The 19,835-nt window shown below is 36.0% G+C and overlaps 1 protein-coding gene across 1 annotated transcript; it reads left to right on the top strand.

The window, feature by feature from the left end:
* The first annotated feature begins 14,686 nt into the window (after positions 1 to 14,686).
* RECQL2 (RECQ helicase L2) lies at positions 14,687 to 19,147 on the top strand. The gene is made up of 20 exons (XM_079053050.1): positions 14,687 to 14,917; positions 15,160 to 15,389; positions 15,465 to 15,611; positions 15,700 to 15,915; positions 15,997 to 16,101; positions 16,194 to 16,298; positions 16,385 to 16,507; positions 16,610 to 16,698; positions 16,787 to 16,823; positions 16,921 to 16,954; positions 17,051 to 17,103; positions 17,188 to 17,265; positions 17,340 to 17,405; positions 17,532 to 17,598; positions 17,685 to 17,738; positions 17,884 to 17,991; positions 18,110 to 18,174; positions 18,277 to 18,355; positions 18,435 to 18,655; positions 18,807 to 19,147. Exons 1-20 carry the CDS (start codon positions 14,842 to 14,844, stop codon positions 19,005 to 19,007), a joined length of 2,154 nt encoding a protein of 717 aa, XP_078909176.1. The 5' UTR covers positions 14,687 to 14,841; the 3' UTR covers positions 19,008 to 19,147.
* The last annotated feature ends 688 nt before the right edge of the window (positions 19,148 to 19,835 follow it).

The raw sequence follows: 19,835 nt of genomic DNA, 5'->3' as shown, positions 1-19,835 counted from the left end.
AAGGCCCAAAGTTGAGTAGTCTTAGCTCATTGGATTGAGTTTTGGGCTTATACGTGGTCGTTTCGACTTGAATCACGATGTGTGAAAGTATGAATGTGAATAACTTTATAGTGTGAATTTCCTTGGACAGGGTGTTGCAAGGTTGCATGGAAGAAATTGCTGTGAGCAAACTTCACATCTTAAATCCTAAATTTCTAGTTGTGACATCATCTCCCCGTTAAAGGGAATTTCGTCCCGAAATTCGTTCTAAAGCAGTTCTCAAGTACTAGGAATAGATGTAGGTATCTCAGTTTTGTCTAGTCTCTTCGTTCCTAGGAGATTTTAGGTCCTTGTTTATGGTTTAGCGGACCTTCGCTACTGGCATTAGACCTTGCTCCTTTGGTTTCCCGGTCCATTGATTCTATGAGTTCTTTGACGAAATGGAGATTTCCATTCCCTTTAATTACGTCAAGCGGGACAATGAGAGTTTCATCAGGTAAGCATTTCTTTAGATTTGAAGCATGAATGATAGGGTGTACATTGTCGGGTTCAAGCGGTAGTCGGAGTGTATAAGCCATTGGACCAATCCTAGCAAGGATTTTCAAAGGTTCAATGTGTCTCGGGTTCAATTTCCTACGCTTTCCAAATGCGTATTATCTCTTTCCAAATGAGGTCTTTTAGTAGTACATGATCACTGACTTGGGGGTTTCTTACTACGGGATTATAAACTAGTGGGAGGTTAATCTTTGCTTGTTTCTGAGGTTAGGTCGAGTAAGTATTCGATTCGGGATAGGAGATATCGATCCTTGAGGATGGGCTCGTTCGATTCTTAGTAGTCAGTGGTCCCATGGACAATTAGTCTTTCCTCTTTATGATTTGGATGAATGTTCTCTGGGTTTCAAGTCTTGGTCTAATAATTCTCATACTTACAGGGTCGTTCCATCGACCGGGCACTTTCGGTGTTTATGTTGGTGCTAAGTGGCCTTGGTGGTCTGGCTATGGAAATTAGGGATGAGCATATGGACCGGGGAACCGGCCGGAACAGGAACTGGTACCAGAACCGGAACCCGATGGAACCGGTCGGGCCGGGACCGGTACTATAATCTCATCAATTTTTGGAACCGGACCGGATAACTCACTCAAATTTTGAAAGTTGCATAACTCACTCAATTTAACTTTTTTTTACCTGAATTTTTTCCCTACATGTAGATTATGATTTTTACTTAATTTTAGACTATAAAAGCGCTTGATTTGGTTAAAAATTGAATGAGTTACAAGCACCGCAAGGAAGGGTATCAAATCAGAATTTTTTTTATGTTTCAGCAATTAAATGTAATCTGACTTTGTTGTTCAAATGTTCATAACTCACTCAATTTAACTTTTTTTGACCTGGATCTTTTTCCTACATGTATATTAGGATTTTTAGTTAAGTTTAGACTATAAAAACGCTTGATTTGGTTAAAAATTGAATGAGTTACAAGCCCTGCAAGGAAGGGCGTCAAATCAGATTTTTTTTTGTTTCAGCAATTAAATGTAATCTGACTTTGTTGTTCAAATGTGCATAACTCACTCAATTTAACTTGTTTTGACCTGAATCTTTTTCCTACATGTAGATTAGGATTTTTAGTTAAGTTTAGACTATAAAAACGCTTGATTTTGTTAAAAATTGAATGAGTTACAAGCCCTGCAAGGAAGGTGTCAAATCAGAATTTTTTTTTTATGTTTCAGCAATTAAATGTAATATGACTTTGTTGTTCAAATGTGCATAACTCACTCAATTTAACTTGTTTTGACCTGAATCTTTTTCCTACATGTATATTAGGATTTGTAGTTAGTTTTAGACTATAAAAACGCTTGATTTGGTTAAAAATTGAATGAGTTACAAAACCCACAAGGAAGGGTGTCAAATCAGAATTTTTTTATGTTACAACAATTAAACGTAATCTGACTTTGTTGTTCAAATGTGCATAACTCACTCAATTTAAGTTTTTTTGACCTGAATCTTTTCCCTACACGTAGTTTAGGTTTTGTAGTTAAGTTTAGACTATAAAAACGCTTGATTTGGTTAAAAATTGAATGAGTTACAAGCCCCGCAAGAAAGCGTGTTAAATCAGACCGGTTCCAAAATCGGAAACCCGGCAAAAACCGGACCCTGACCCAGAACCGGTGGAACCGCAACCGGTAGAACCGCCGGGCCGGTTCAATTCTTGATTTTGGACGACGCCGGTTCCCGTTTCGGGTCCGGGTCGGGCCCGTTCCGGCCGGTTCGGTCCGTTTGCTCATGCCTAATGGAAATGGTTCCATGAGTTGAGTCGATTCAGAACTCAACTTGGCATATAGGTGGTATTTTCGAAAGACCTTCTGGGATCTACTTTGGAAAGGTTATAAATCTCTAGGTTACCCTCAGTGTCCTTTGCTTCTTGTTTCTTATCTCTATTGTGGGCTAGGAAAGGGCGTGATATTTCTTACATGGGTACCTATGAGTCTAGATGTCATTAACGATTCATGGATTTGGCGTTATTAGAGGTAAGGGTTTCGTTAATCGATTGGTTAAGGCGAAGGATCTCTTTGTGGCACATGAATTTCGTATGGTGGGGATCAAGCTAGCCCATGTCGAATGACAATGTTGGGCTCCTTGTTGTAATAGATGTTGGATTGATCTGAAAGGGATGGTTGTTCGAGATGATAGTGTGTTATATGTACACGTTCGTAATGTTACCAGTTTCGTCCTCGTTGTCACTACTGCAAACGTTTTGTACCACGTTTAACGAGTATTAGCAGTATGAGTGCTTCGATTATTAGTGATGAAATTTGATAGTATGGTCCCCACCAGTCCTCTCTATAATCGCTTGGTGTATATGAGTCATGTATAATTAAAAAAATATGGAAGACCGTCGAATGAGTGACTCTGTCCTAAATCCAAAACCAAACAAGGAACAGGAAATAAGGCAGAATCACGCACTTTAAGCCTTTAGAATCTCAACTATATATGACCCTAATTAGGGGTGAGCATGGTGCGGTTTGGTGCAATTTTAGGCCTAAACCGAACCGCAAACCGCAAGGTGCGGTTTTTGAATTCTAGAAATCGTTGGGGTGCGGTTTTTCAATGGTTCGGTTTTGCGGTTTTTGAATGCGGTTTCGGTTTGTACCGGTTCGGTGTCGGTTTTAAACCGAGTCAAAGATATGGTGCGGTTTTTTATGTTCACCGGTACAATTTTTTTAACCGTGGTGTTCATGTGAAGATTTATAATTGTATGACATATTGTCATTTCGTTTCCTCACATTTAGAAGCTGTAATTTTGAGTTTTTTATGTTGTTTACTTGATCACTTCATTTGCAACCCATATTCCCAAACTCATTTATTTATTCAATTTGTGCTTAGAAGTTACAAGCTTGCAAGTTGTAGCCCACATAGTATTTACACTTTACACATAATCATTAAGTCACAAACACAAAGTGAGAAACTCACATATTAAACTTAATAGCTAATTACTAATTACCGTCAAGTTCAATATATAATATATGTATAAATTAGAATTCATTAGTTTTTTAAATAATATGTATAATTGTATAATATAAATTAGTGATTTATTTTATTGTTAATAAGTTTGCGGTGCGGTTCGGTTTTGGTGGTCTGGTTTCTAGATAAAAACCGTACCGCACCAATAAATTCGTTTTTTCAAAAAAATAAAATCCGCACCATCGGTTTTTGCATCGGTTTCGGTTTTTCGGTCGCAGTTTATTGTGGTTTTTCTTTAATTGGTTCGGTTTTTGCTCACCCCTAACCCTAATGTATGCACTTAAGCCATCATAGCTTACCTGCAAGGACTAGTTTTATACCATGATATGTTTTCGTTCGAACGAGAGAGTAATTTATATTTATTGACTAAAGCCTTTAAATATCTCTATTGGGAAAACGTACCATTGCTCGCAGGTGATTCGGGAGGGTCTCTCCTGTAGTGATTGTCAACATCCTTTCTTCCCTGTCAGAGTTCCTTGTTATTGGACAGTCTTTCCTGAAGTGTCCAGATTCATCACACTCGTAACAGATCGAGCTTGTTCTGATGTTGGGGGTCTGGGAGTTCGGTCGTGCCGGTGCCCTGCAGAAACGGGTAATGTGCCCCTTCCTGTTGAAATTCTTGCAATGTAACTTTCGGCAGGCTCCATAGTGATGGAAACTGCACTTGCTGCATTTTGGGCGAATTATGGCATATAAGGTTCTCGGCGTTGAGGTAGCAGGGTCAGTGGGAGTAAGGGCTGCTACAAATTGCCGCCTTTTGGTAGGTCCTGGAGTTGAACTGCTCCCTCTCTTGTTACAATATTTTCGCTTCTTGTTCTTGGGTTTATTGTTCGGGGTGTTCCTGTAGGTAGACACTTGCTGGTGCCTTCGGTCCTTGCTGCGGGTAGGATTGTCGACATTGTTTCCATTTCCATTTGTGTTATTGAGTTGTGCCATGGCAGCTGTCACCGCGGCTTGGAAAGTAGCGGAGTCTATTCGTAGGATCGGTGTTTCGCCGGTTGGCTGATTGTTTCCATGGGAAGACATGATTCTGTTGCATGAGGAGAAACGAGCGCGTGAGTAACCATGGTCAGTTCTAGTTGTATCCATCCATTTATATTCACATATAAATTTCACGTGTGGTTGTACAATTCTCAATGCTTCGACCTACATCCCGACGATGTATCTATGGTAAAGAGTAAAAATAGACATTGCACGAACGCTAAGTCTATCATAGTAGAATATTGCTAACAATACAATTTAGTGAATTTGGATTACATGGATTTTTGGAGGGCGCGCCTCTCTTGATTCTACTACTACTAGTAATAACGAAATATATAGTAAACCTGGGACATAGTGCGAGTAGTGTAGTGATGCTCATATGTCGAAATAGTGCACAAGGTGCCCGACCATTTCGCTAAATTCACGAGTGGCCTCTTCCGCTCTCTGTTCTGCTAAGGCTGCCCTAGCCTCCGCTGCACCGAGTTGTTGTCTTAGGGTGGGCACTTCCTCTTTAAGGAGCGTAGACGGTCGATGGGGTCCGCCTGCTCTGCGGGCTGGATTGGTATTGCTCCCGACGGGTAAGGCTCGCTAAGGATCTCTCTGGCACCTTCATCCTCGTCTGACTCCTCATCGAAATCGTATCCCTCGTAGTCCATCTCCAGGTACTCATCAGGACCCACTTCTAGGTTTCCTTCATGAGCCTCTCCTGGTTCTTCCTCGATCCATTTGTTGGCCACTACGGCAGGGTAGTAGGGGTCTTCGTGGTGAAATTCAGCCATGTTGCCTGCGCGAGAAGAGCGGGATGAGAGACATGTAGAAGATCTAAGGGCGGGGGTTATATGGTATCCGCAAACACTCCTATAGTATTTTTAAACTTTATGTTCAATTCCAATGTTCCTTTGTATGTACAGTTGGTAAGGTTTAGACTTGTTGCAACACCACTATCACTCCCAAACACATGTTGGTCGTATCTCAAATAAATACAATTGATCAGGCTCTATTTATTCCAGATATAATTACATAACTGTCCAGGTTTGACCGTAGTGTTCAACATCTAAATACTCTTGTTTTGCTCTTATTATGATACAGTTCTAGCAAGTATTTATACTTTTAATAAATACTTATATCTCTAAAGTATACTTTTAGTCAGAGTGTTTTAGTCCCATTGCATTTATAGTTGTATATCTTGTATGTTTAGATATACTAGTTCACTATAAACAATGCTCTGATACCAATCTGTCACACCCCCGAACCGGGACGTCGAAAACGTCCGGGGGTGGATGACTTCATGTACAATATCATAACAATTGAATATGAATGAAACATAGCAACCAAACATCATACATTACAATATACCAACATTCATTGTTTTACAAATTGTACTTGTCTATCAATTACACAAAAATAACATAAAGCATGATTGCTCAAAAGGTAGTAAAATAATCCAGATCCAAGGCTCGAGTACCTGTTCACTGAGTCCCTGAGAATACAAGTCGTTTTGAAAAGCGTCAACATATAATGTTGGTGAGTTCATAAGCATGTTTGTAGGAAAAACTTTGTAATATCGTCTCTTATAATAAGTTGTAAAACTCCAGAAAATCCAATACTTTCTATAAAAAGTAGTTTATGGTTCTCGTTCCAAAAGCGTGTATAATTGCATCCATGTCCTTTATTATCCTTTGTTTGTATTTGAAAAGAGTGTATCCCCAGAAAATCTTGTATTTTCTCTATATAAAAGTGTTGTGGTCTTTAAAACCCTAAGATCCGAGTGGTGAAATCAGTTTACAAAGTATACGAACATAGTTTGGTGTTTTGTAAAAACTAGTAGAGTGTAAATTCTTCATAAATTCAGATAATGTTGTTATTCTCTGTGTCTTTTCCTTGTAGAGTAATAATGAATGTATCCTGAAAATCCAATATTTTCTTAGTAGAGAACTGTGACATCCCCAAAATCACGGCCAGAAAAGACCGATTTAATTTATGCTTTTAAAATAATTTTCAGAGTAATCCTTTGATTAAAAGAGTTGCTGAATTTGTTCCCAAAACAAAATATGATAAGATAAAATTTATCAAAGCATTTCTTAAAGAAATGTATTTTCATATATAACAAAACTCGGGATGTCATGTTCCGATACAGACCAAAAGCATAAACGGCACATTATAGGCCTTATAACAGTTATATGAAACTACTGGCCTATAAACAAAATAACTTGATGATTCATCCATCTTATGCTCTCGCGCCACTACCTGTAATGCAAATAAAACTGAGTGGGTCAGGCTTGGGAGCCTGGTGAGCATATAGGGTTTTCAACCCACAATAAATAAATATATTTAATTTCACCAACCAACAATAACCCGATTACCCATTCCCGTTATCCTCATTTTACGTCCCTAAAACAACATCTATTACCAGGGACCCAATCTAGGATTTTCATCGGGATGGACATTACTGCAAAGGGGTTTCCTTCATAATAGATGTCCTAAAGGCAACCATGAGGGGGATAGAGTACACCGGTGAACACATTGTTCACAACACCTACAGGTTATGAACCTGCCAGCGTTCCACTGGACAGTCTAGAAAGAGTCCGTTGTCGTCATCCATACTCCGCTAGATGACTAGATTAACAACATCAACATCGATTCCTCTCATCATTTTATTTCATCACACACCAACTGTCTACCCATGTTCTACCCAACATATTAGTAGATAAAATATATACATTTATATACAGCTTAAAACCTGTACAAAACATCCATTCAACAACTAGTTCAAATAAACAAATAATATATAAACACATAGCACGTATTTTAAAAAGAATACTTCATATCTATGTGTTAGAAAAAAACGAATATACACTCACTTGATCAGAAGATGATCGGACAGCACTACGACTCTAAGAGTAGTATTCTTCGGTGAAACCGGGATGCTTTCTTGAAAACCGGGCTTCTCGCGGGCAGAGTTTCGGCTCGAAAACTTTACTTCTCGGGATCCTCGGAACTTAGGGACTTGCTTCAGGTCTCGGGAATGATACCGGGGCTTCGGGGGTATAAATTGCACGTAAAACGATGTAATACGGGAGAGAGATGAGTGAATTAGCAACCTTGGTCGGCTGCCCCTTCAACTCTATTTATAGGGCTGTTTTCATGAAATTCACGTCGTGAACAATACTCCCACGTCGTGGGCTTGATCGTCACGGCATGCATCATCACAAGTTGCGTCTGGCAGGCTATGAAAGGTCAAATCACTGAGTTCACGTCGTGAACCCTTTGTTCACGTCGTGAACCCTGACACAACTTTGGGGTTCGTGCCACGAACTTCAGAAATTCATATCTTTCGCATACGAGCTCCGTTTTCGACATTCTTTATATCGACGCGTAGGTGAGATTATGCTCTACAACTCTCGTTTAGACTTCGTCGGCTAATTTTGACTTTATTTTTATTATATTATTATTATATTATTTTTAGTAGGCCGGGACAGGAAAACTCCGTTATAAAATCATAACTTCTTCATCCGACGTCGGTTTTCGTCTGTCTTTTTACCGTTGGACTACTATAGATGAGATCTTCGATTCTCGTTTAGATTGTTTTGGCTAGAAATCACTCGATCTCAAAATCTAACTTCGGGCTGCATACTGCTAAGCTGAAACTTAGAAAAATCATAACTTCCTCATACGAAGTCAGATTTAGACGTTCTTTTCATGCACACTCTCGGTTTGACGAACTCTACAACTTTCGTTTAGATCACTAAGGCTAAATATCGCTCTATCTTAAATTCATATTTTACGTCATTCGACGTCATGCCAGTTCTGTCGCGAAACTTCGACAGGTCATAACTCCTTCGTTATAACTCGGATTTCGGCATTCTTTATACATTCGGAAACCTCATCACGACCACTACGCCTTCATGTATCAATATCAGGTTTATCTAACATTTCATTTTGACGCTTATTTTTATCCTTAATTCATTCAAGTCACACAATTAAGCACAAAACACATAATACTCAAATAATACATCTTTATTATATCAAGACGAGTTACAAAGGTTAACCTAGACTATTACATCATCATTAATGCCTAGCCTAGAAACACGGGCGTTACAATTCTCTCCACCTTAGGATGATTCCGTCCCCGGAATCACATACCAACAAACAAATGCGGATAGCGACTCATCATGTCACTCTCCGTTTCCCAGGTGAGATTTGGCCCATTCGTATGTTGCCATCGGACAAGCACTAATTCAACCATCTTGCGTCGGAACTTCTTAATATTTCGGTCAACTATTGCCTCTGGTTCTTCAATTAACCTTTTGTTCTCATCAATTCTTAACTCAAAAATTGGAATTATGTCCGGAACTTCTCCCGTGAACTTCCTCAAATAACACACATGGAAAGTGTTATGAATTCCATTCAGCTCTTCGGGTAATTCTAGCTTGTAAGCTTGATTACAAATCCTCTGAAGAACTTTAAACGGTCCAATAAACCTTGGACTTAACTTTCCCCTTTTTCCAAATCTTATAAGTCCCTTCCACAACGAGACTTTAAGCAAAAACGAATCTCCAACTTCAAAAGTCATCAGTCTTCGCTTTTTGTCAGCATAGCTCTTTTGACGATCCTGAGCGGCTAACATTCTTTCCCTGATTATTTTCAGCTTTTCAACGGTTGAGAGGAAAATGAAGAGAGAGTTCTTTGAAGGTTGAGAGGAAAATGAGAAGTGTATGAGTTTGAAAAAAAATAGAGAGGGGTTAGGGGGGGGGGGGGGTTGGCCGATGAGGGAGGTGAGAGAGGAGGGAAAATCATGGATGTTTGTTGGACAATAATTCTTAGCCTAGATGTATGAAGGTTAAGGAGCATTGTTATTTGTTATGTAATTTTGAGGTGGCATGTATAGATTAATTCATCTTCTCTCCCTCTCTCTCTCTCTCTCTCTCTCTCTCTCTCTCTTTTAAAATGGGCTAACCAACCCAAGAGGGATCTTCGGCCCAAAAGAGTGGCCCAAAAGGAGTAGTCCGATTTTTGGTTTGGCCCAATAAGGGTTCTCGCCCCATAAAAGCTAAATAAATTGTTTTTGGCTCGAAGGGCCCAAATATATTGACTCTCGGCCAAACTAAGGCCCATATGTGTGTTTTCGGCCCAATATACTACTTAAAAGGGATTTTCGGCCCATTAGGGTCTAAGAATAAATTTCACGGATTTATTTGTCCTTTGTCTTTTTCTTCCCAATACTTTTTACAACTGGTGAGTATTGTGAAATTTATTTTTTGGAATTTAAAGATAGAATGTTTATTTAGTCTCGTTCAAACACTTTATTCAGAGATTGATATTATGTGTACAACATTTCATCATTATTACTAGTTTAAGCATTTTACTTAGATAAAGAGACCAATTTGCCTAATTTTCATAAAATTGTTCTAAGATTTAAGCAATAATTAAATAAAAGGACCCAAATAGCCATCATTTTTGCAAACCAACTTATGAAATGAGCCACACTCCTACAAAATGGGTTGTAGCGGTCCACTCATTTAAACTCATACAAAACTAAAGATGATTTCTGTAACATCCCCATTTTCATGGCCAGAAAAGACCGATTTTGTTTATGCTTTATAAAAATCAGAGTAACTCTTTTGATAAAAATGTTGCGGAATTTGTTCCAAAAAAAAACATGATAAATACGCTATCAAAGCATTTCCGAAGAAATGTATTTTTATTCATTTTAAAAGATTTGGGATGTCATCGTCAATACAGAAACATAAGCATAAACAGAACTTACAATCATTTACACTAGTGATCTACATCTCTTTAATCTCTCAGTGTAAAGCAGCTTCGTATCGACACCTGTGATGCAAATAAGCTTGAGTGGGTTAGGTTGGGAAACCTGGTGAGTACATAGGGTTTTCAACCCACAATAATATAACTATATTATATTTAATCATCAAACAATTAACCCAATTACCCATCCCCATTATCTTCCTTATTCTTAAGGATCTACCCTAAGAATCAGCTATTCCTCGTTCATTCATTCCTAAGGATCATCCTAAGGAATCGACACGAAGTCCATCGATGCCATAGTTTACACAACGTGCACTAAGTCTGCATAGTCGCCAGGGTTTAGGCACCAAGTCCGCATGATCGCCAGGGTTTAGGCACCAAGTCTGCATGATCGCCAGGGTTTAGGCACCAAGTCTGCATGATCGCCAAGATTTAGGCACCAAGTCTGCATGATCGCCAAGATTCGGGCACTAAGCCTGCATAGTCGCCCGGATTTAGAGTACACCGGGTGAACACATCGTTCACAACACCTACAGGTTGCGAGCCTGCTAGTGTTCCACTGGACTGTCTAGAATAGTCTGTGGTTGTCATCCATACTCTGCTAGATGATGGGTCCAACGCTTTGGTAAAAGGCTTCCCTCATTGTTCACCTCTCACCCTTATCTAGTGGTCTATATCTCCTCTCATCTCATCATCCAACTCATAATTCATCTACCCATGTTTTACCCAACATATTTTGTCGATATAAAATACATATAAAGTTTAAATCATTTAAAACATGCATAAAATCGTTCATCCATCATAGATAGCAAGTATACAGATAATATGCACACATAGCACGTAATTTATATAAAATATTTCATATCTATGTGTAAGATGAAAGTAACTATGCACTCACCTGATAAGGTGGTGACTCGGTACTCGGACAGCGCTTCGTTACTCTTAAAACAATTTTCCTTTGACAAAACCTAGTATCATTACCACTAGAGTTTAGTCTAATATTCACCGAGACTAATTAATAGTCTAGCTATTATTACTATTATATAAGCGTTAAACAATACTCTTCACCCACTATGTACAGACAGGGGCCAGACATGGAACACCGGAGGGCAGGATCATTTTGGCATATAGCACTTCTGAATCCAGTAACCCAAGCGGCCCTCCAAACCAGATTCCCCGTACCGCGAGTGGTTAAAAAGATATTATAACGACACTTATATAACCCATAATAATAACCCAAATAATTATTATAAGGTCCTAATAACATTACTATATTTAAATAAAAGTTATATTAAATATAGTATAGGCGTAGCTCACTTACAACGGGTTTTTATTAAAAATCGGGCTTCGCTGGAGCAGCGTTTCCGAGCCGAAAGCTTTTTTTCTTGGAGCCGTCGGGCGCTCCGTGGCTTCCTTCTCGTGCTAGGGAGGTTCCCTAGACTTGGGAGGGGTTTAGGGAGGCTAGAGAGAAGTTAGAGAGAGAAAGAAAGACTTATGGTGTGAAGAAAATATGAAGAGTTCACCCTTTATTTATAGGGATTTTATAGTAAAGTAGCTCCTAAGTTTCGTCCGTATCTTCCGCGTACGAGCTCCGTTTTCTACGTTCTTTATATCCACACGTTGGTATTTACGAGTACTGCAACTTTCATTTAGACCCCATTGGCTAATTCTCATTCTATCTCAGATTTACAAAAACTGTATCGTATTTATCGCGCACGAAGAGTAGAGACTAAGCTTCGTCCATAACTTTCGCATACGAGCTTCGTTTTTGACGTTATTTATATCCACACATAGGTAAAAATAAAATCTACAACTTTCCTTTTTACTCCGTCGGCTAATTCTCGACCGATCTTAAATTTAACAGTAGGAGGTGATTATACTGTTAAATGTCCGCGTAAAATTCATAACTTCTACATACGGACTCCGTTTCCGTCTGTATTTTTATCGTTGAGTTCCTATTAATGAGATATTCAACTCTCATTTAGGTTGCGTAGGCCAAAAACCGCTCGAACTAAAATTCGAGTTTCGGGCCATGCACTGCTATGCCAAATCTTAGAAAATTCATAACTTCCTCATACGAAGTCAGATTTGGGCGTTCTTTTTATGGATGTTCTCGGTTTAACATATTCTACGACTTTCGTTTAGATCACTAAGGCTAAAAGTCGCTCTATCATAAATTCACTATTTACGTCTCCCGGTGCCGTGCCGGTTTTGCCGAAAAACTTCGACGAGCCATAACTTCTTCGTTATAACTCGGATTTCGGCGTTCTTTATATGTACGTAACCCTTGAGACATATTCTACAACCTGGTTAAGATTATTTATTCTAAATAATCTTTTGTCTAAAAGTCGTTTTCGACCCCTATTGTCTCTAAATTGACTAGCCTGGATCTACGGACGTTACAATTTCATGGCTTAAACTTATTTGAATGTGGTGTAATTGTGTGCTATGTGTTATATTATGCATCCATGAAAATGAGTTTTATTAAATAGTAATGATTAAGAGTAAACAATGTAAAGTTTTAAAATATTTCCTCATTTTGCTTGTGTATTCATATAAGTTGGGGGAAAGACTAGTGTGTGTTCTACAAGTCCATGACAAAAGAGAACCAAAAATAACAAAAGAGAACAAAAGATAATAAAAAAGAACAAAACAGAATATACATAACCAAATAGAACTATAGAAAATAAAGAGAACCAAAGAGACCAAAGATGTGTGAGAAGGGACTAAGACATTAATGAAATTTGGGGAATAGAAACATATTGTATTGCATCTTTTATTTGCATTGATTAAATGATTATAATCTTTCAAGGTGTTTTAAAAAGTGTTAAACTTTTAAAGAGAGTTTTAGAGACCAAAGAGTTAGAGTTTTGAATGAAATGATTTTCTTACATCTAAAAGTATTACAATGATTTTTAGAATTTTCCATTGGTAAAATGAATGTGCCAATTCCTTGACTTTGAAGACATGAAATCCCAATTTTATTCACTAGACATTTCCAATGTCTAACCTATATTTTGACATGTATTTAGGTGAAGACAGCGAATGAAGATTAGAAAATCTTGGATACTTAAAAAGGGCACATTTATGTATTGGTTACTTAAGTTATGTAATGATATTTTGATTGATTACCCTCTCTTAAACACTTTTAAAATCTATGAATGTTTTGAAAATTAATAACTATGGGATCCGTTTTCTGCAAACTGGTGTATTTGAGTAATTAAAGACTTTAAAAATGGGTTTAAACTACTAAATCAAAAGAGAGACGGTTCAATTTGGTATAGAGCATGTACTTAAATGAACTAGGTAGTAGAAGCGGTGTTTATACTTAAACTATCAGTGATCTAGGAATATTTGGAGTTTAGCCTCCAATTTTTAAAATTAAATTTTTGATGCGTTTGTATGTCATAATGATCGTGATACTTTTATCCAAAAATGGATAATATTTGTTAATACAAATTAAAAATAAATGATTAAATCGAACAAAATAACAATTGTTTTTATCTTATTACCTATATTTAAAAAATACAAATATTATGGATATCGATACTTCATTGCCATATTGAACCAGAAAGAATCGAAGAGAAGTGGGAAAACCTAACGTAAAGTTCTCGAGTTTTTTAATGAAGGGAATGGGATGGAAGGAGAGGGATAAAATAGAATGGAAGGAAATGAAAGATAAAGACAAATGATTAATCGTGTTCTTGAGTTAGAGTGAAATGAGAAATTGAATGGATGTATTTTAGCATTTTTTAGACTTCCCATCCTAACCCGTCCAAAAGTGGCCACCTAACTTTTTATTTGTTCTCAAAATGATCACTATAGCCAATTATTACCCGTGATCTACTGACTTAGCCCACACAGCCCACACAGTACCACATGACAATATACCATATCACGTGACAGTTGACCTTAACCAGATTTAAAATATCATTAAAGAAAGACTATTCTTTTCGTCTTTTAGAAGCTTAAACGGAAATTAGTTTCAGGTTCGTGAATGACAAGATAATTGCAACTATGAGAAATTAATGAGGACAAATACTAACACGTCAATGATGGTTACGACTTGTGACTATGAGAAATACGACTTTGAGAATATGAACACGTGAATGATAGTTACGTACCTAGGGTTGCACTGACCATGAACTTCTTCCGATGAAGCTTATGAAAGGCGAAAATATTAGTATTTCTTTAATAGTGATACTATTTTGTATAGTGGTTGCACATAAACAGAAAAACAATTTTTTTTTTTTTTTTTTTTACATTGCGGGGCTGAAGTGTAATAGTGGCTCAGGACCGCCCGGAAACCACATAGCTCCGCCACTTATTATATAACCTTTAAAACTTAAACTTAATTAAGTGACTAAATACAAACCCAAAAAAATTAAATAAGTAAATTTGATCATAACCCTAAAAAACACAAAGGAGACATTTACCTTTTTGATTTAATTCTAAACCCTTCCGTTCAGAACCGGGTGTAAAAGGGCAACAATCTATGGGGTATTAGTAACCCAGAATTCTACGGCTATAGCATATAGGACTAGGAGGAGGGTAAACGAACAAACTGCGTGAAATCGGAGCGGGAGGGTCCGAAAATGGCAGCAAGTAGTCGCACGGAGGGTCTTATGGAGGAGCTTCTCAATGTCGAGCTGGAGCTTCAAGATGTTCAAGGTTTCTCATTTCGTCCCATCTTTTTTGCCTTCTTTTTGATGCATATAAGAAATGTATCCCCGCGGATGTATGCATTTATATGTCACAAACTATTCAATTCAAATTTCATATGTGACAGGTTATCATTGAACTTAAAAATGTACACACAGTGTTCTTTCTTTTGGGTAGAAATTTTGAAAATTGCATTGGCAGATTAAGAATGATTTGCATAGTATATAAACGTAATTCACTTTACTTTCCAGATGAAATAAAGAACTTGCTTGATAAGCAAGAGAAGCTCTACGAGAAACAGTCAGAACTTAAGGCAGTGTTGGAAAGTTATCAAGGATCGGAAAATATTGATAAAGACGATGCAGCAGCTCCACCTCCACAACCAGAAAACTGGTCAGGGTCTTTTGAATGGGATAATAGAGCTGATGATATCAGATTCAATATTTTTGGCATTCCCACTTATCGTGCAAACCAGCGTGAGGTTAATTTTACTTCAATAATTCTTCAATTGTTCTTCAAATTAAATACTGATTGATAGTTGATACTCATGTATCAGATCATTAATGCAATCATGAGTGGGAGAGATGTTCTTGTGATCATGGCTGCTGGTGGAGGCAAAAGTCTATGCTATCAACTTCCAGCTGTTTTATATCATGGAATTGCTCTTGTTGTTAGTCCTTTACTTTCTCTTATTCAGGATCAGGTGCTTATTTTTGTTTCTGTTAATATCCTATATCCTTTACTATTGATTACCTGATTATAAACTATAATCAAGATTTTTATTGCTTTAGGTCATGGGGTTAACTGCATTAGGGATCCCAGCATCTATGCTAACCTCAACAACTAGTAAAGAACATGAGAAATTTATATACAAAGCTCTTGAAAAGGGAGAAGGGGACCTTAAAGTATTGTATGTTACACCAGAAAAAGTTTCCAAAAGCAAAAGATTTGTGTCAAAACTTGAAAAATGCCACCATGCTGGACGTCTTTCCTTGATCTCAATTGATGTACACTCACTCTTTTTTCTTAGTTTTTATAAAGAAATCTAATTTAGAAAAGTTAAATTTCATATCTTTTTGAATTTTCAGGAAGCACATTGTTGTAGTCAATGGGGACATGACTTTCGTCCAGATTACAAGAATCTTGGGATATTGAAGACTCAATTTCCCAATGTTCCTGTTGTTGCTTTAACTGTATGTCTTTACTCACATATCCATCTCTTTTTGGGTTCCCATTTTCATAGTTTTATTAGAATAATGAACTTTAAAAGTTTTCATATTGCTAGGCAACAGCTACAAAGAAGGTCCAATTGGATCTTATGGAGATGCTAAACATTCCAAAATGTGTAAAATTTGTTAGCACAGTGAACAGATCAAATCTGTTTTACATGGTAATAAAATCATCACTTTTCATTCTCTATATTCTAATCATGTATTTCATGAAATGAATCACTATACATTGTAAATAATTTAACAGGTTCGAGAGAAATCATCTGTTGGAAAAGTGGTGATTGATGACATTGCTGAGTTCATACAGAGTTCATACACAAACAATGAATCTGGAATTGTTTATTGTTTCTCTCGAAAGGAGTGTGAACAGGTTCAAAGAATTATAATTAAATTTGTTGTATGATGTCAAGCTGTTAATGAGAAATTTTTAAAAATAATACTTACTATATGCTTTTGTGTTCAAGAACTATAGGTTGCAAAGGAATTGCGTGAGAGAGGTGTTTCAGCTGACCATTATCATGCAGATATGGACGTAAATGCGCGTGAAAAAGTTCATATGAGGTAAATTTGATTATCTTTTATATCATTTATTTTTAGAAATTGTATATATTCCTCAAAAATAATAAAGAACCCTATGCTTTTTTGATAGGTGGAGTAATAGCAAGTTGCAGGTCATTGTTGGAACTGTATGTTTTCTAGTATTAGTATCACCAATAACTTTATTTTATAATTTTTTTTATAATTCGAGTTAATAAATATAGATCTGTTTTTTTTCCCTAACAGGTGGCATTTGGTATGGGAATCAATAAACCAGATGGTTAGTACTGTTTTTTCCCTTTTTTTTTTTTTTTTTTTTTTTTTTTTTTTTTTAACTTTATGATTTTTTTTAATCTTACAAAGTACATTGCTATAGTCAGGTTTGTCATACATCACAGCTTAGGTAAATCAATGGAGACTTACTATCAGGTTTGTAATTGTACTTTTTACATTTATACCCTTCCCATAAAGCTTATGTATTTGCAGTTTGTAATTTTTATTTGTTTATTTTAGGAAAGTGGTAGAGCAGGGAGGGATGGGCTTCCTTCTGAATGTTTACTTTACTTTAGGCCTGCTGATGTCCCAAGACAGGTATGAATTGTTGGAGGGTATTTCCGTCATTTATATGATATCAAACACTCACCTTTCTCTATTTCTCTTTACAGAGCTCCATGGTCTTCTATGAGAATTGTGGGTTGCAGAATCTATATGAAATGGTGCGATTTTGTCAGGTTCGTATTCTTTTATAGATCTCAATGATTTCCATATTATTTTTTATTGTAAAACGTAAATTATTATTATTATTATTATTATTATTATTATTATTATTATTATTATTATTATTATTTTAATTTCAGTCTAAAAGAGAATGCAGACGAAGTGCTTTCTTTAGACATTTTGCTGAGCCTCTTCAAGAATGCAATGGTATTTAATATTTATATTTCATCATCTTATTATCATTATTAATTAATTATTAAAATATTTACTCTTGTGGTTTTTTACAAGAGCAGGAATGTGTGATAACTGTGCCTTTTCTTGTGAGGTCAAGGAAATCGATGTGTCAGGTATGCTTAATCTAGTAAACTATATATATATATATATATATATATATATATATATATATATATATATATATATATATGCTATTAAGTCAAAAAGAAATAACACCTAAGTCCCAATTTTTTACAAATATGCCCTTATTTATTTCAGGCCATGCAAAAGCTATTGTATCTTTGCTACAAGAAATACAAGAAAAGGATCAGAGAGCAACAATGTTGCAATTGGTTGACAAGTTAAAGGTTAAAAACAAGGAATTAGGTCAGTAATACTCATATTATATCCCCACAATTATTATTATTATTATTATTATTATTATTATTATTATTATTATTATTATTATTATTATCCATTTTTATAAAACTTTTATACCTTTTAGGGTTTGAGTTGAAGAAGGATGAATTAGAGCAACTTGTGATTCAGCTTATTCTCCACAGGGTATTGGTAAGTATAAATGTATTATGATTATGATATTATCACCTTTAAATAAATTTGATATAACTTTTTTCAAAGAGTAAAGTTTATATGATATTCTTTTGTATGCAGAAAGAAGAATTTTCGCATACAGCTTATGCCACTAATGCTTACGTGGCAATTGGACCACTTGCTAAGCATGTTTTGCATGGTGAGTAATTAGTATTATAAATTTATAATCCAGTCATACTAGATTAAAAAAAAATAAATGATTGAGAATTCTTACACAGGGAAGAAGAGTATCATGCTTGAGGTTAGTAGTGGACAGAGGAGTAGTGGCATTGGAATTGCTAAATCCTCCAAACGTGGGAGAAACTCCGGATTGGAATCAGAGCTTGATAACTTGCGAAAGGAACTTGCTTCCATGGATGGAGGAATATTCCCTCATTCTATTTTGTCTACTCAGCAGATCGGAATGTTATGTTCTCAGAAACCGGAAACAACAGAACAGGTAATCAGGAAAGGAATGGAATCGTTCATTCCATTGTTTGATGGAACGGAATGGAATGGACCATGCTTGAAGGAATGTTAATATGTTATTTTTCATTTTGGTTTTGTCAAATAATAAATATCAAACATAATAATACACTTGTTACTTGCAGTTGGAGAAGATAATTGGGAAGTTGAAGACACAAAAATATGGAGATAAAATCCTTGAAGTAATTGGAAAACATGAACCTAATGAATCACAAGGTCAAGATTCATCGAATGAAGAAGAACAGGAAACAAGTGTAAAGAGAAGTGCAAAGAGGCCAAGAAATAAAAAGGTGGTTGTCATTGAAAGCAGTGGAGATGAAAATTAAAAAAAAAAAAAAAAAAAAAAATTCCTCGGGTTGATTTCATGATACCTTAAGTAATTGTAGGGTTGAAATATAAGTTATGGAAAGTGTCTATAACGTGATTCATTAAGATGTCCAGGTTATTGATTATTATTTACTATTGATATTGACTAGTTCAAGCAAAAAAATAAATCATTCATATCCTTATAAACTTTAAAAATTACTTCAATGTCCTTATAAACTTGAAAATTACTTGTATATCATTTAAAAATATAAATATTACATCAATATCCAAATCTATATTTTAATTAGGAATATATCAATTTTTTAATAAATTATTTTTATCTAATATTCAAAATTATCAAAATACCCTTCCTAATTAAATCCCAAACTAAATCACAAGGCATATTAGATTACGATATCATATACCTTCTTGATCTCGTATCTTTTCTCCATACCTAAGTAGTTTCGCATCTTCATAACAACAGGTAAACTTCTTTGAATTAATGTTAATCTGATTAGATTAACTTTGCATTTGATCAATTGTGTATCTGTATTGGATTATCTTTGGTTCACAAAACAAAATTTCTTCTCCATCTATTGCTATCGCTGCCTCATTCTTCATAACAGTAGATAATCTTTAAAAAAAGCCTAAGTTGTTTTATAAAAAAAAAAAAAAAACCCTAAAAAACAAATGGAATTCTTCTTTCTTACCCCTCCTATCACATCTTCGTTTTCTTAATCTTTGTGATATTCTTTGAAGTAATTTTAATTTGCATTCGATTAATTATGTATCTGATTGGATTAATTTTGGTTGACAAAACAGATTTTATACTCATTTGATTAATTTTG

The sequence above is a fragment of the Lactuca virosa genome, chromosome 5, assembly GCF_052849685.1.
Source record: "Lactuca virosa cultivar CGN04683 chromosome 5, Lactuca_virosa_CGN04683_v6, whole genome shotgun sequence".
NCBI lineage: Eukaryota > Viridiplantae > Streptophyta > Magnoliopsida > Asterales > Asteraceae > Lactuca > Lactuca virosa.
Note: the sequence above shows the minus strand (reverse complement) of the source record. Positions and strands in the feature narration are given on the sequence as shown.